The 16,477-nt window shown below is 38.2% G+C and overlaps 1 protein-coding gene across 1 annotated transcript in view; it reads right to left on the bottom strand.

Annotated features, from left to right (window-relative positions):
• LOC127169272 (obscurin-like) overlaps nucleotides 1–16,477 on the bottom strand; it is a 47,564-nt gene that overhangs the window by 29,466 nt on the left and 1,621 nt on the right. Inside the window, 18 exon segments of the mRNA XM_051116512.1 lie at nucleotides 135–401; nucleotides 779–1,045; nucleotides 2,191–2,457; nucleotides 2,804–3,061; nucleotides 3,133–3,411; nucleotides 3,508–3,777; nucleotides 8,159–8,425; nucleotides 8,687–8,953; nucleotides 9,032–9,298; nucleotides 9,438–9,704; nucleotides 11,362–11,628; nucleotides 11,710–11,976; nucleotides 12,100–12,363; nucleotides 12,723–12,995; nucleotides 14,271–14,537; nucleotides 14,651–14,917; nucleotides 15,002–15,271; nucleotides 15,376–15,642. Of these exon segments, the coding sequence (XP_050972469.1) occupies nucleotides 135–401; nucleotides 779–1,045; nucleotides 2,191–2,457; nucleotides 2,804–3,061; nucleotides 3,133–3,411; nucleotides 3,508–3,777; nucleotides 8,159–8,425; nucleotides 8,687–8,953; nucleotides 9,032–9,298; nucleotides 9,438–9,704; nucleotides 11,362–11,628; nucleotides 11,710–11,976; nucleotides 12,100–12,363; nucleotides 12,723–12,995; nucleotides 14,271–14,537; nucleotides 14,651–14,917; nucleotides 15,002–15,271; nucleotides 15,376–15,642 (4,818 nt within the window).

Below are 16,477 nucleotides of genomic sequence, written 5' to 3'. Positions count from 1 at the left end.
TCCATGAATGGTCATCTATATTTCAGTTAAAGACCTGATGATGACATTCAGTGTTAAAAAATACAGAAAAATCAAACAGGCCAAATACTTTTTCACAATATCGTAGTATGGCCCTCTAATTTCACGCTTCTCACCTTTGACTATAATGGATGCAGTGGTAACCAGGCTTCCAGAGCAGCACTTGTATGTGCCGCTATCTTCACGTGTCAGGTCATGGATCTGTAGTTGAACTTTGCAGCCATCTTGTTTCATCTCATATTTGTTTCCTGGTCTCAGTCGTATTGCCCCCTTTTTCCACTGCACTTCAACTCCAGGTTTAGAGAGCTCACAGGAAAGGAAAGCTGTCTCACCCTCTTCTGCTTCCTGGTTATGGAGTTTCTCACAGAAGAAAAGAGGTTGCTCTGAAAAGGAAGAGCAAATTAATGTTAACTAGCTTTGCAGAAAAACAACATCTAGTGATGGATGAACATCCATACCTTAATTAAAAACCTGAATTCATTATATGATCACACTTGCAAACATTTAAGGATGCACTGATAGTAACTGATGCATTACAGCATTATATTGTTTGTGAAAAGTACATTATGAAAATGGGATTTGCTAAAGATTACATTTAACAGTGTTAAATAATTTTTTGTGTTTTAAGTGATAACAGAAAATAAAATAAAAAGTAAAAATAGGGGGAATGAGCACAAACTATAAAATATCCAATATCGGGTAATACTACTGCTAATCTAAATATACACCACAACCATTAGGATATATTGTGCATTCCTACCTTTAACAATAACACTAGCCCGTGTTTCTATGTTGCCAGCACAGCATCTGTAGGTGCCACTGTCTTGACTTGTGAGGTCATGGATCTGAAGTTGTACTTCATTGCCCTCTTGCGTCATCTCATACTTCTGTCCATTCTTCAGCAGCATCGCCCCCTTCTTCCACTGTACTGGCACTCCAGTTTTAGAGAGCTCACAGTACAGAAAGGCTGTTTCACCTTCCTGTGCTTCTTGGTTTTGAAGCTCTTCACGGAAGATCAAAGGACGCTCTATGGCAAAAGGGGAGAAGAAACAGTGGTAAAACAAATGTTCATAATGCAAAAAAAAAAAAATGCTTATAATGAAATTAATACATCCTTAAAGGGGTCATCGGATGCCCATTTTCCACAAGTTTATATGATTCTTTAGGGTCTTAATGAAAAGTCTATAACATGCTTTGGTTAAAATTTTTCAATGGTAGTGTAAATAACACCTTTTTTACCATGCCAAAATCAGCTCTGCAAAATCATTCTGTTCTGGTCAAGGTTTAAATATTAATGAGTTCTGTTCGCCCCGCCCCTCTCTTCTCTGTGTGGAGTGACGAGCCTGTTTACTTTAGCCCTGTTTAGCTGCTAAACTTGCTAACTAGCAGGTTATTAGGAAAGGCGATCGCAAAGATTCGTAAAAAAAGCCCTTATACTCACTTCTGCTGTAAGTGAAGCTGGATCACGAATGATTTGCGCGAACATAGACGGATATATGTAGAATATGTACATTCACAAACAACCGTAATCCACTGCATCTTCAGCGGCTCATGTTGGGAGTAAATGACAACCACTATGTTCATTATTACATCCAGCAACACAACACCTCAATCGGAGATATTCTTGTGTAACTTACATCCCTCCTCCGGCATCAAAACAATGGAGGTCAGACTGTTACTGCTGATCTGAGGTAAGACGCTCATGTCAATCAACTATGGTGGGAGCGGCCTCTGTCGGTGGGGATGCCCATTTTCCATATTCGAGTTCAGAGCGAGCCATTCTATTGCATGTTCCTTTAAATGCTAATGAGCTCTGCTCACCCCACCCCAGTCAGGGCAGGTCTAAGGTACGATGGCCATGTCAATTAACTATTGTGGGAGCGGCCAAGAAGCTGAGAATGGCTTGATTTGAAAAAGGGGATATTTCTTATAAAGATTACAAAAATACCACTGGGTAAATATTTATTATTATAGGGTGGTTGTGTATACACATTGCCAACACACATTTACGTTCAAACAACATGTAAAAGTAAGTTTTGCATCCGATGACCTCTTTAATGAATGTATGCAATTAATTCAATACAAGTACTACTGAATGACAAGTTCATGCATAGATCAAATTCTCACCATCAAATGAAATAAATATTAGACAAGCAATTATTTTGGTATTACCTTTTACAGTAATACTGGCCCTTGTCTCAATGCCATCTGCACAACACCTGTAAGCCCCACTGTCTTGACTTGTGAGGTCATTGATTTGTATCTGGAACTCACATCCATCCTGTTTCATCTCATATTTGTCACCAGGTGTAAGAAGAACTGCTCCCTTCTTCCACTCAACCACAACTCCAGGTTGAGACAATTCACAGCACAAGAAAGTAGTCTCACCCTCTTCTGCTTCTTGGTTTTGGAGCTCCCGGCAGAAAAACAAAGGACGTTCTGAGAGTAAGCAAAGAGCCCTTAGGTATAAATTACTGTACAAATTCAATTTGTGAATTAATTTATAATTAAGTTCTGATATGCTTAAGAATAACAACAGATAAATCTACAATAACAATTTCTGAAACTGAAATAAGCATTTAACCAATTTATTGATGAAAAAATACATGTTTTTAAAGTTAAATGTATTAAGTAATTCATTTTATTTTTACTAATAGGTTATTATTGTTAAGAATATTATTATTATTATTATTATTAAGATAATTTAAAAAAAGTTGAAATGGTGACCATTCAATTTAAAAAATGAAAAAAAAAAAAAAAACTTTGTGTTTCCAGCTGTTCCTACCTTTGACTATAAGAGTAGCACTACTCTGCATGTCTCCTGTATCGCACATGTAAATCCCAGCGTCCTCTTTTCTGACTTTGTGAATCAGAAGAACATTACGTTTCCCATGTTTCAGAGGTTCATATTTTTCCCCAGGAAGCAGAGTTACATTATTTCGTTTCCAGGTGACAGGTGTGCAAGTATCAGAAGTCACACAGGAGAGGGTGGCAGAATCTCCCTCAAAAATGGTCATGTCCTTCAGTCTTTCCTCTATGAAAACTACAAAGAGAGAATGCACAGTTAAAAAAAGATACATTACATTGTGGTATACTTAGGATCCTTACACTCACCTTTAGGTTTGGTGTTCACGCGAAGACGAGCAGAAGTCTTTTCATTTCCCACCACAAAGGACACGACACCTGTCTCTTCGGTTGTGGTCATAGTGAGCACCAAGTGATGTTCTCGACCACAGATAGTCATCTGGTTCATCTCGTTCTCCTGAAGTACATTGGAACCAAGCCACCAAACCCCGTCAAGGATGTTCTCGTGTGAAAGCTCGCACACAAAGTGTGCGCTCTCGCCTGCAGTAACCGTCAAGTCACGCAGTCCTTTCACAATCCTCACACGCTCTGTTGTGAATGCACAAGAGTCCTTGGAGTTCATTTAAGTTTGAAGGCAAGCTAAGCTTAATTGTTAACCTTTTATGTAAGCCTGTTTTGATTTACCTATTACTTTGAGGGTCGCAGAAGTCTTTTTGCCTCTGACATTGCACGTGTACACACCAGCGTCCTGCATTCTGAGTTTCCTGATTTCAAGCTCCTGAGTGGAACCTTTACGGTGGAGGGTATATCGCCCTCCCTGCGTGACCTGATTTGCATCTTTTCTCCAGGTCACTGGGGCATTATCACTAGAGAGCAAACAACTAAACAGGACAGAATCCCCCTCCACTGCTTCTTGACTCTCAAGCTCTTTCTCAAAGAACACAGAGGCAGCAGCTGTGAGAGGTGTAAGAAGTTTGATCTCAACAACAGCTCAAAAGTACTTTGAGGGAAAAATTGCAATTTAGAAATCATGTAGGAGTGTTAATTGGTAGAGTTTATGATATGAAATGGCACTGTGTGTGTATGACCCTGTGATTCATGAAGGGTATCATACAGGGTTCATGAAAGGATCCTGAGGGTATCAGTAGTGGTGGAAATGCCGAGGTTCAGTTGGGGGACCCTAGTTGAGGAATCAGAGGTCTTTTTTATTATCAAGACTTGTATGGCTTAATATAATGTAAATGATGTCTCTTACTGAAATATGTTGTAGAAAACCCATTAAATATTTATATTATTTAAAAAATCCACATCGTTTTATACATATTTTGGAGTATGGGGGTGTTGTTACTTTGATTGCGTAAAATGGTTGCACTCTATCGTTGAACTACTGGTGCTACCTGCTGCAATTTTTACTGCAACGCAACTCAGAATGCGTAACTCGAAAAATAAAATACTGATACGATGACCACAGCTACTGAAAGAGCTTATAGGTGGTGACAGATGTAAGCATAGGCTTAAACCAAATGCCGTACCATTGTTTTTACCCCATAGGGAGTCTAAATGCCCCCGGATATTGAGTGTAATGTGCATTGAGAAATGGCTTCAGTGGCTGCAGCATCATGACAATGCCGACCATGTTTACATCCTACCAGGATGGCATCTAGCGTTTCTTGTCTCTGCCATTTGTAAGCTCTTTCAGTAGCTGTGGTCCATTAAAAGGCATCAGAGCTAAAATGGAGAGAACAACGACGTGGGTCTTTAGCAAGTTTTATTTGTCCACAGGCATCTTCCCATTCTTTTCTCCTCTTCTTATATCTCTAGGAAAGCAGTGAAGACTTACATAATTTTTCTTGTTGCCCTTCGAACTGAAAATAACATCCAAAAGCCACACGATGTGGCATTTTATGAAGGTTTTATTTACAGAGTTGCTTATTCAAAGTTGTGTCGTAGTAACAACAGGTAGCGCCAATAGCTCACATAGCGCAACCATTTGAAGTAATCAAAATAATGGCACCTCCATAGTCCAAAATATGTAAAAACAATCTTTCATGGGTTTTCTATTATATATTTCAGTAAGAGACATAATTTATGTTTTATTAAGCCATGTAAGTCTTAACACCAGGGGTCCCTTTTAAGATGACCAGATTCTATTCAAATATGAATATACATAAATGAAGACTTCAAGAAGATTAACATCCAGTTGCAAAAGTTATTAATTTTTTAACTTGTACAGCTTTCTTAAGGCTATTCAGTGGAAAATAAATTCCACTTCAATAAATAAAATCTGGTTCCCCCAATTCCCTCATTTCCATTCTTTGGTATCATAGAGTGTTTACAGCACTTTAAAAATGTTGTTAAGGTAGTGGTTGTAGACATAAACAGCTGTCTTTACACAACATTTGTTAGTATGCAATGACAAAATCTGATTTGGCTGAATCAGATTATTAAAAAATCTAAAAGATCTTGTGTGTACCCACTGAGACTGTGTACCCATTAAAGTGGCATTGGACCTACCCCTAACATTAACTTCAGCTGTAGTCTTCTGGTCTCCAACAATGCAGCTGTATTCCCCAACATCCATAGGAAGGACATTTTTAATGTGTAATTCTGCAACCAATCCCTCCTGCTTGATCTTGTATTTAGTCCCATCACAGAGCTCCTCATCCCCTTTTAACCATGTTACTGGTATCCCAGCTTTGGACAGCTCACAATGCAGAACAACAACACCTCCCTCAGGGGCCTCTTGGTTCTTCAGATTTTGTTTGAAAGTTACTGGTGTGGCTGAAGAGTAGCACAGTAACATGTTACCTCACAGTGAGCTCGAGCTACAATAAAAGCTCAATTTTCTTTAAAAACTTCCGTCCATACCAAACACTCGGATTGTTGCTTTGGTCTTCTGCTCCCCACAAATGCAACTGTAGACTCCACTGTCTTCAGGCATGGCTTTTGTGATGATCAGCTTCCTTGTAACATCATGCTCTCTGATTTGATATTTATACCCAGACCCAAGGAGCTCTTCCCCTTTCCTCCATTCAACAGGATATCCAGCTTTTGAGAGCTCACAGTGCAACACAAGTTTATTTTCTTCCTCGATTTCCTGATTTTTCAACTTGACTTTAAAAGTGATAGGTGGAACTGGAAACGTCAATAAAAATGATATGCCTGATTATTTTACAACAAAGCCATGCAGGTCTTCAAAGCACAGCGAAGCCGAAAACTACAGCACAAGAAGCAAAACAACGTAATAGCAGCAAGCCGAGAAAGACCAAAATGTGCCAAGCTGCCGCTGCAAAAAGCCTGCATGCCTTACCCTTAACGGTTAGCTCAGCAGTCGACTCAGAATCCTTGGTTTTACATGAATAGTTCCCAGCGTCACTTGCTTCAACATTACGTATTACAAGTTTGGTGAATGTTCCCTCTTGCTTCATTTCATATTTGTCATCGGGCTTGAGAATAACTCTTCCTTTTCTCCAGTCGACTTGAGCACTGGGTTTAGAGAGCTCACAGCTAAATACAGCTTGCCCACCTTCTTTGGTTACTTCATTTTGAAGTTCTCGTTTAAAAGTGACAGGTAGAGCTATGAAAGCCATGGAAAATGTGTTTAAGTTGGAGAATGATCCAAAAGAGGAAAGCTACTACTAACGGCACTACATAATTGCAAAATAAAAGATCAGATCTTGCAGTATTACAGCGTACCCCTGATTTTGACCTCCGCTGTCGTTTTTTCCTTTCCGGTAGAGCAGCTGTAGAAGCCGACATCTTCAGAGTTGACATTTTTGATGAGAAGTTCAGCAATCCGTCCCTCAGTCCTCATGTGGTACTTTTCTCCAACTTGCAGTACCTCTTCACCCCTCCACCATTTCACCGTGGCTCCCGGTTTGGAAAGCTCACAACGCAAAGCAACAGTGTTGTCTTCCACTGCTTCTTGATTTCTCAAGTTTTGTTTGAAAGTGATTGGGAGGGCTACGAAATTGTAAGCATATTTGGGTCAACTAAGCAAAATATTTGACCTATAAGAATCTGCATTTATTTAATAAATTGCTTAAACTTTGTACCATTGATTTTAACTGTCGCTTCGGATGTCTGATCAGGGCATACGCAAAAGTAGACTCCACTGTCCTCAGGCACAGCTTTTCTGATAACAAGCTCCATTTTAGTTGCTATGTGTCTCATCTGGTACTTTTCTCCATGCTTAAGGACTTCCTCTCCCTTCAACCACTTCACATCAGCACTGGCCTTAAAGAGTTCACAGCGCAATGTGACGTTGTTTCCTTCTTCACCTTCTTGATTCTTAAGTTCTTGTTTAAAAGTGATGGGGAGAGCTACAGAGCAGTTGAATGATGAAGATGTTGCATTATCTAACAATGCTTTTTAATTGCTCTAGAATTTCTAACATGCTTAATTACAGGAACCTGCATATGAAAACGTCTTGGATCATACCATTAACTTTGATGGTGGCTTCAGTCTTGTGATCTCCACATATGCAGCGATACACTCCACTGTCTTCTGGTTGTGCCTTTCTTATTAATAACTCTACTGTTGCTTCTTTCTGTCTCAACTGATATTGTTCTCCAGTCTTGAGCATTTCTTTTCCTTTCCACCACTCTACCCGAACCCCAGCCTTAGAAAGTTCACAGTGCAAAGTGACACTGTTCCCCTCCTGAGTTTCCTGGTTCTTCAAAGTTGTTTTAAAGGTAGCAGGGAGTCCTTTAGAAAGCCAAGAATTGAGTAAGCCTGTATTCTTGTATTGCAGGGTATAAACTCGCCAAAAGCGTGAATGTTGTGTCTTTCCATCAGCAAAGAATTTACAAAAACATACCAGTCTACACGTTTTGTGCTTGAGAGCAATCACCGTTAATAATTACATCAGGTAAAGACATCAAAGAAATGTCTATTGAGGTTCATTTTACTGATGTATTATGTACACCAACTAGCCCATGCTGTAATGAATGGGTCAAGATCAAAAATAAAAGCTACCTACTGTAGTTTTGATCAATTAATAACAAACAAAGGGATTTCTGATAGCAAGACTCTTCTGATGTCAAATAAGGAGTGTAATTAGAGGGTATGAATTTAAACATCATGTAATGAAATTCCAACAGTGATTTATATCACTGTTGAGAGATTAATTAAACCTGTGAACGTGGCTTATGTAATGTCATGACAGAGTGCTATTGTAGCTGTGGAAGAAATGGACATTTTAAATGAAGTGGAAAAAAATCACTCAACGCTACGACAAAAATCAAATGGTGATGAAAATGAAATGCATATGAAATCCATAATGTCAGAAAATTCAGAAGTAATTTGTTTATTTTTATAACGAAGTGGATCTTACCTTGAACCGTCAATTCGGCTGTCGATTGTGAATCTTTGGTTTTGCAGGTGTAATTTCCTGCATCACCCTCAACAAGGTTATTTATCACCAGTTTGGTTAATCGCCCCTCAAGCGTCATTTGATATTTGGCTCCACTTTTCAGCATCACTCTACCTTTCCTCCACTCAACTGGAGCACCAGGCTTTGAAAGTTCACAGGTAAATACTGCACTGTCACCCTCTACAGATATTTGATTCTGAAGCTCTCGCTTGAAAGTAATTGGATGAGCTGAGAAAACATTGACAGATCTTTTAATATGAACAATTAAATCACAGGCAGTAATCATATGATATATACACTACCGTACCAAACTGCTTAATATTATTGTAAAAAGAATGATACATTTTTTCAGGATTCTTTGATAAGTAGTGTTCAAAAGAACAGCAACTTATATAAATGCCTTTACTTCCACTTTTGAACAATTTAATGCAGCTTTGCTGAATAAAATTAATAAACCTAAAAACATCTAATGACTTCAGTTAATATTACCTTTGACTTTCACTTCAGCTGTGGTCTTTTGGCCTCCAGTCACACAGCTATATGTCCCAGCATCCTCAGGGAAAACGTTAGTTATTTCCAACTCTGCAGTCTTTCCATTTAGTCTCATCTGGTACCGTGTCCCTGGAAGGAGTGGTTTATCTTCTTTCCACCATTCCACAGGTACTCCAGCTTTGGAGACCTCACAGTGTAGAGTTATCGATCCCCCTTCCAGAGCTTCTTGTTTCTTAAGGTTTTGCTTAAAAGTAGCAGGAGCACCTGGGAAACCACCACTTGAATTTTATAATAACATACATTTAATAATAATGAAAACAAATCAATAAAACAAAACCTTACCAATAATTTTGACTGTAGCTTTTGTCTTTTGGTCTCCACAGACACATCTGTAGACTCCACTGTCTTCAGGCTCAGCCTCACAGATGATCAGCTCAACTGAGGTGTCTCGTTCTCTCATCTTATACTTCTCTCCAGGCTGGAGCAGTTCGTCTCCATTCCACCATTCTACTGGGACACCGGGTTTGGAAAGCTCACAGTGCAGTGTAATTGTCTTTCCTTCCTCAGCTACCAGGTTTTTCAGCTTCTCTTTAAAAGTCACAGGTTGCGCTTCAGAACAAAAAGAAACAAACAAGAACATTCTTATTATCATTTTGTTGTAGTGTCAGTTGAAAAAGCTGGAAATGTTTGGTAAAAAAAAAAAAAAACTACTGGCCTGACTGGGCAAGCATAAAAATTCTTAGCTTACCACTAACTGTGATGTTGGCTGATGTCTCGGCAGTATCACTCGAACAGCTATAGACTCCACTATCCTCTTGTGTCAAATTAAAAATCTTCAGCTCTAGCATACAGCCTCTCTGCCTGATTTTGTACTTCTCTCCAGACTTTAGCAGGTTGCCCTCCTTTCTCCACTGGACAGGGGTGTCTGGTTTGGATATCTCGCAGTGTAAGATTATACTGTTTCCCTCTTCAGCCATTTGATTTCTTAACTTCTGTTTGAACATGATTGGTTGAGCTAACGAAATATAAAAGGATATATAAGCTCAGCTTTCAAAGGACTGGAAAAGCAAATTCTGTACAGTGCCTTGCGAAAGTATTCATACCCCTTCATTTTTCTTCATTTTCTGCACATTTTGTTGTGTTGCAGCCTTACGTTAAAATGTTTTAAATTACTTTTTTTCCATATCAATCTACACTCCATGCACCATAATTACAAAGCAAAAAACAGGTTTGTGACAACTTTGCAAATTTATTAGAAATAAAAAACTGAATTGCTTCCATTGCATAAGTTTTCATACCCTTTTCTGGGACACTTGAAATTGAGCTCAGGAGCATTCATATTGCTTGAAGATGTTACTACACTTTGAGCGGAGTTAACTTGTGGCAAATTCATTTGAATGAGTATGATTTGGAAAGGCACACACCTCAATAAAATGTCTAACAGCTGAAAATGCATATCAGAGCAAAAACCAAGCCCTGAGGTAAAAAGAACTGCCTGTAGAGCTCAGAGACAGGATTGTGGCTCAGACCTGGAGAAGAGTTAGAAAAAATAGTGCATTGAAGATTCACAGAAGCATGTAGCCTCCATTATTCATAATGGAAGCAGTTTGGAACAACTAAGACTCTTCCTAGAGCTGGCCTCCTGGCAACAATTGAGCAGCTGATGGGCCTTGGTTAGACTGGTGACCAAGAAGCTGATGGTCACTCTAGTTGAGCTCCACAATCATATGTGTAGATGGGAGAAACCTACAAAAGGATAAACATCACTGCAACACGTCACTGATCTGGGCTTTATGGCGGTGTGGCCATAAATGAAATTTTCCTCAGTGAAGACCCATTAAAGCCCACTTGGAATTTTCAAAAATGCACATGAAAAACTCTCGATTGTGAGAAAAAAGAGAAAAAAGATTTTCTGGTCTGACGAACCTCAATTCCAAGCATCATGTATGGAGAAAACCAGGCACTGCTCATCAGCAGAGTACCATCCCAACAGAAAACAGAAAATTATGGAAAGATCAGGCTCATGCATGTTTTTTTTTTTTTCAGAGGCAGGGAATGAGGGACTCGTCAGAGAAGGCAAGCTCAATGCATCAAAAAATTGAGACAGCTTTAATGAAAACCCACTCCAGAGCATTCAAAACCTCAGACTGGACAGATGGTTCACATTTCAACAGGACAATGATCCTAAGCACACAGCAAGAGTGGCTTATAGACAACTCTGTGAATGTCCTTGAGTGGCCCAGCCACAGTCTGGGCTTAAGTACAATAAAACATTTCTGGAGAAAATGTCTGCCAGCCCCCATCCAGGCTGACAAAGCTTGAGAGGTGAAGAGGTGAGGCGAAGAATGGCAGACAATTGCCAAATGTAGATGTACAAAACTTGCATCATACCCAAAAAAAACGTGAGGCTGTAAAGGTTCTACAGCTAAGTACTTAAGTTAAGGGTATGCATACTTATGTAATGTACTTATTTCAGTGTTTTATTTTTAATACATTTGCAAAGTTGTCACAAATCTGTTACGGATCATTATGGTGTATGAAGTGTAAACTGATGCAGAGAAAAAAAGGACTTTAAAGCAGTTTAACATAAAGCTGCAACATAAAATGTGAAAAAAAAAACCCCGAAGGGGTACGAATATTTTTGCGACTGTATATTCAACATCTTGTCTTACTTCGTATTGTGATAATGGCTTTAGTCCTTTGATCTTCACACACACAGATGTACATTCCACTGTCGCCGGGAACTGGATTTCTGATTACCAGCTCCAATATGGTGACTATGTGTCTCATCTGATACTTCTCCCCTGGCAAGAGAGTTTGTTCGCCTTTCAGCCATTCCACTGGGATTCCAGCTTTGGAAAGTTCACAGCGTAATGTCACATTTTTACCCTCTTCTGTCTCTTGGTTCTTGAGCTCTTTAATAAATGATATAGGAACCGCTGGAAAGGAGGAAATGAGTAAAGCTACAAGATCAAAGCTGAATTGTATGAATTTATTTTCATAGCAATCAATATCCATACCATTGACTGTAAGAGTAGCCATAGTTCTTTGGTCTCTGCAAATGCATGTGTAATTCCCTGAATCTTCTGGCTTCAGATTGTGTATTGTAAGAGAAATGCAAGACCTCCTCTGCTTCATATGGTACTTCTCACTAGATTTTAATGTCTCGGCTCCTTTGCGCCACACAAACTGGACGCCGGGTATAGAGTATTCGCACATCAGCGTTACACTCTCTCCCTCTTTGACCTCCTGGTTCTGAAGTGCTTTTGTAAACTCAGCAGGAATAACTTATGTGAAACAAACATGAAGATTAAGCAATTTAAATTTTGGTAGATTGTGGAAAAGAGACATCTGAAATAATACTAAAACTTCCCTTTTGGTAGAGTATAAAAAAGAGAGGTCTGAAATACCTTTAACAGTCACAGTGGCTTTAGTGCTGACAGATCCTGCATCGCACTCGTACACCCCTGCGTCACTGTCTTTCACATCACGGATGGTCAGCCTGGCCTCATTTCCAGATCGACTCACTACGTACTTAGAGGAATTCCAGATTAAACAGCTGTCTTTGTACCAAACAATATGACATGGCTTTGAGGTCTTGCATAACAGCACCAAACTTCCTCCTTCAATTGCTTCTGTGTCCTCCAATGCTTTAGTTATTGTGGGGCGTCTCTCTGTAATTCAAAAAAAGTTCTATTACAAGGACATATTTGAATTGAATGCTTTCTGATTTGCATTGTACTTCGTTTCACTTTTTTAAAATTTTATACTAGTCAATACAAAGAGAAAAAATTGTTTACACATACACCTCCTAAAATAGCTTTTCTGATGGTCAAAAAGGGTTTTAAAGTTCTTTTTTAAGGTTTTTAAAACCTCAAAAAGTGTCAGAAACTAATATCTAATATCAAAGCAGTAAAAGAAATATTGACTAGTTTTGACTCCAAGTATCTTCTGTAAAGGTGGGAATTATTGATAGTTATCCACTAAATTTGCCACATGCATTTTGTTATGTGTGATGATTTATGACAGTTACCTCTGACTAATAGTGACGCATATGATCTTTTGTCCCCAGCCTCAAAGGAGATGGTGCCGGTGTCTTTACGTGCAAGCTGTTTGAAGGTAAGAGTGTGGTATCCACCAGGCATCATCTTAATCTCGTTAAGATCATTAGTGTAGAGCAAGGTCTCATCCAGGTACCACTTGACATCATCATAGTCACTTGGGCAGATCCGACACCTAAAGACGATGGTATCTCCTTCTAGACTCTCTTTATCTTTTAGTTCATCCACAATGACCACTTTTTGACCTGAGGGCCAAATTCATATGAAAACACAACAGATGCATAAAAACGTTTTAAAATTCATAGTGTCCAAACATTACTATTCTAGTAATGCAACATCTAGTAATGTCAGATTTACAAACTTATTATAATAAGGTATGTACAGTTGAGGTCAAAAGTTTACATACACTTGATTCTTAATGCTGTGTTGTTACCTGAATGATCCACAGCTGTTTTTTTTGTTTTTTGTTTAGTGATAGTTGTTCAAGAGTCCCTTGTTTGTCTTGAACAGTTAAACTGCCCTCTGTTCTTCAGTAAAATCTTTCAGAATTTTCCAGTAATTCTTTGGTTTCTCAGCATTTTTGTGTATTTGAACCCTTTCCAACAATGACTATACGAATTTGAGATTCATCTTTTCACACTGAGGGCGACTGAGGGACTCATATACAACTATTACAGAAGGTTCAAATGCTCACTGATGCTTCAGAAGGAAAAACTATGCATTAAGAGCCAAGGGTGTAAACTTTTGAACAGAATGAAGATGTGTACTTTTTTTTTGTTGTTTTTCCTAAATATCATATTTGTTTTTCATTTAGTACTGCCCTTCAGAAGCTACAGAAGATACTTACATGTTTACCAGAAGACAAAATAAGTTAAATTTACCCTGATCTTCAAATTCAAAAAGTTTTCACTCCTCGGCTCTTAATGAATTGCGTTTCCTTCTGAAGCATCAGTGAGTGTTTGAACCTCCTGTAATAGTTGCATATGAGTCTCTCAGTTGTCCTCAGTGTAAAAAGATGGATCTCACAATCATTCGGTCATTGTTGTAAAGGGTTCAAATACAAAAAAATTATGAAAAATCAAAGACTTTGTGGGAAATTCAGTTAAGGACAAACGAGGGACTCATTAACAACTAGCACCAAACAAACAAACAAACAAAAAAAAAACATAGCTGTGGATCATTAAGGTAATAACACAGTATTAAGAATCAAGTGTATGTAAACTTTTGAACAGGGTCATTTTTATAAATTCAACTATTATTTTCTCCTGTGAACTATATGTAAACATCTTTTTAATGTGAAATATCTTATTCAGGTCAGTACAAAATTAAAATATAATATGCATGTTGTATGATCCCTCTCATTTTGGTAAAACAACATTTTGCAGATTCTGCAAGGTGTATGTAAAATTTTGACTTCAACTGTAATTCTACCAACACTTTAAGCCATCTGTACACAGTATATTTTTATGCTATTTATTATTTTTAGTAAATAAAGACAATTGACCAACAAATTTGGCTACCTTGAATTGTAAGTAAAGCCCTGCTTTGCATTGTCCCAACGTCACAGGTGTAGACAGCACTGTCACTTTTCTCCAGATTGAAGATGGTCAGAGTGAGGACAACATCTTTCTTCTTCATCATGTACTTCTGTCCCGAGCTGAGCACCATCAGGCCTTTTAACCAGGTCACGGTAGCGGCGGGCCTCCTGGTTTCACACTCCATGGTCACCATACCCTTTTCCTCTGCACGCATATCCTTCAGTTCCTTTGCAAATGTATGCTGCAAGTCTAAATTCAGAGTTAGAAAAAGAAAGTTAATGACACTTAGCAGAATAACCTAAGCTTGATCAGTCATTGCACTGAGAAAAATGTAAAAACAAGTGTATAAAATGAGTATTTACCTCTAACATCTAATCTCGCCCTTGTAGCAATCCCATCAGCCTCACAGCAGTACTCTCCTGAGTCCCTTATAGCTGCATTATGGATGATGAGCTTCACCAGATAATTATTTTGGATAATTTCATATTTTGGGCTGACTCTAATTAGGCGTCCATTTTTCAGCCATTTAACGGTCGCGTCAGGTTTGGTGATCTCACAGCTGAGCTCTGGATCTTCACCGGGTGTTGCTTTAACATTTAGCATATCCCTAAATACTCTCACAGGCTTCTCTGAAAGCAGAACAGACAGAAAGTGAACAATGCTTGTAAACTTGTAAAATGTGTGATGTTTAAAATAATAATAAGGGGTCTTACCTTTGACAAACAGCATAGTCCTGCAGCTGAGCTCTTTAATGGTAAAGACCACCTCGCCTGCATCAGATATTGTAACTTCCTGAATGCTCATTGTGTATTTGCAGCCCTTGTTAGCAACTATGATCCGTCCATTGCTCACAATCAGTTGGCCATTCAAAATCCACGATGCTTCATCAATGATATCATGGGACAGGACACATTCAAACCTGCAGCTTTCCCCTTCCAGCACAGCTGTTGTCCGTATGCGTTTGACAATGGTAATGCGCAGGTCTGAAAAAAAGTCCCACATATTAAATACATTTATATGTAATTACATTTATATAATTTTTGTTAAATTATTTTAATTAGATTTAAGTATAGATTCTGAAACCTACCACGAACTATGACTTTCGCTTTAGTTTGGCTGCAGCCAATATCACAGCTGTACTCTCCTGCATCGTCCTTTCTCAGTTTGCGAATTATAAGAGACAATGACTTTCCCACATGGAGAATCTCATACTTTTCATTGGCGGTCAGAATTCCACCATCTTTCCTCCAGACAGGTGTCACAGATGGCTTCGAAACCTCACAGTGCAAAAGGATTTCACCACGTTCCTCTCCTACAACGTCCTCCAGTGACCTAAGAAACACGGCTGGCTTTTCTAAGAGACACATAAAGCAAATGTCACATAGCAACTCTTTTGAAATTTTGAAATTTGAAAACTAATAAATGGCCAATATCAGAAAGCTATACTGCTTTGTTCAAAAAAGAAGAACAGAAAAAAAAGTTACCATAAAAAGTAAACTATTTGCATGCACTATTAGGCAAAATTTTTTAGGTTTTAATGTTTTTTTAAAGAAATCTCTTCTGCTCACTAAGCCTGCATTTATTTGATTCAAAATAGAAAACAGTTGTTTTAAATAGTAATTTTAAAAATATTTTAAAATTTTACTGTTTTTGCTATATTTTCAATCTAATAAATGCAGGTTGAAAAGCAGCAGCGTTGGGGGTAACGCATTACAAGTAATGCGAGTTACGTTATATTATAACTTTTTCTAAGTAACTAGTAAAGTAATGCATTACTTTTTAATTGACAAGAAAATATCTTTTTTAGAGTTACTTTTTTTCAAATAAGTAATGCCAGGCTTTTGGTGTGAAAAGGCTTTTACATTTGCCAAAAATAGAACTTTTTACATTAGGAACAAGGAACGTTTCCATCCAAAGAACAAAATCATCACTTAGGAGAAGCCACTGAACACAATTTTCATATATAATAAACTGCACCTCAGACGAAACACAATAAATGTGGTCATTGCTTTCAGAGGTGACTTATTTGATGCGCATGGAGGTATTTATTTAGTTTTTTATTTAGTTTTTTGCACAAGTCGAAACCCCTTTGAGAATCAAGAGATTTTTATTTTTTTCTAAATTTGGCAATTCCATCACTTCTTTCTTATGCAATACTTCAAAATGCGCATAAAAACAGGGTGATGGAA

The sequence above is a fragment of the Labeo rohita genome, chromosome 8 (assembly GCF_022985175.1).
Source record: "Labeo rohita strain BAU-BD-2019 chromosome 8, IGBB_LRoh.1.0, whole genome shotgun sequence".
In the NCBI taxonomy this organism is placed as follows: Eukaryota; Metazoa; Chordata; class Actinopteri; order Cypriniformes; family Cyprinidae; genus Labeo; species Labeo rohita.
This window is presented reverse-complemented; position numbering and strand designations above follow the sequence as displayed.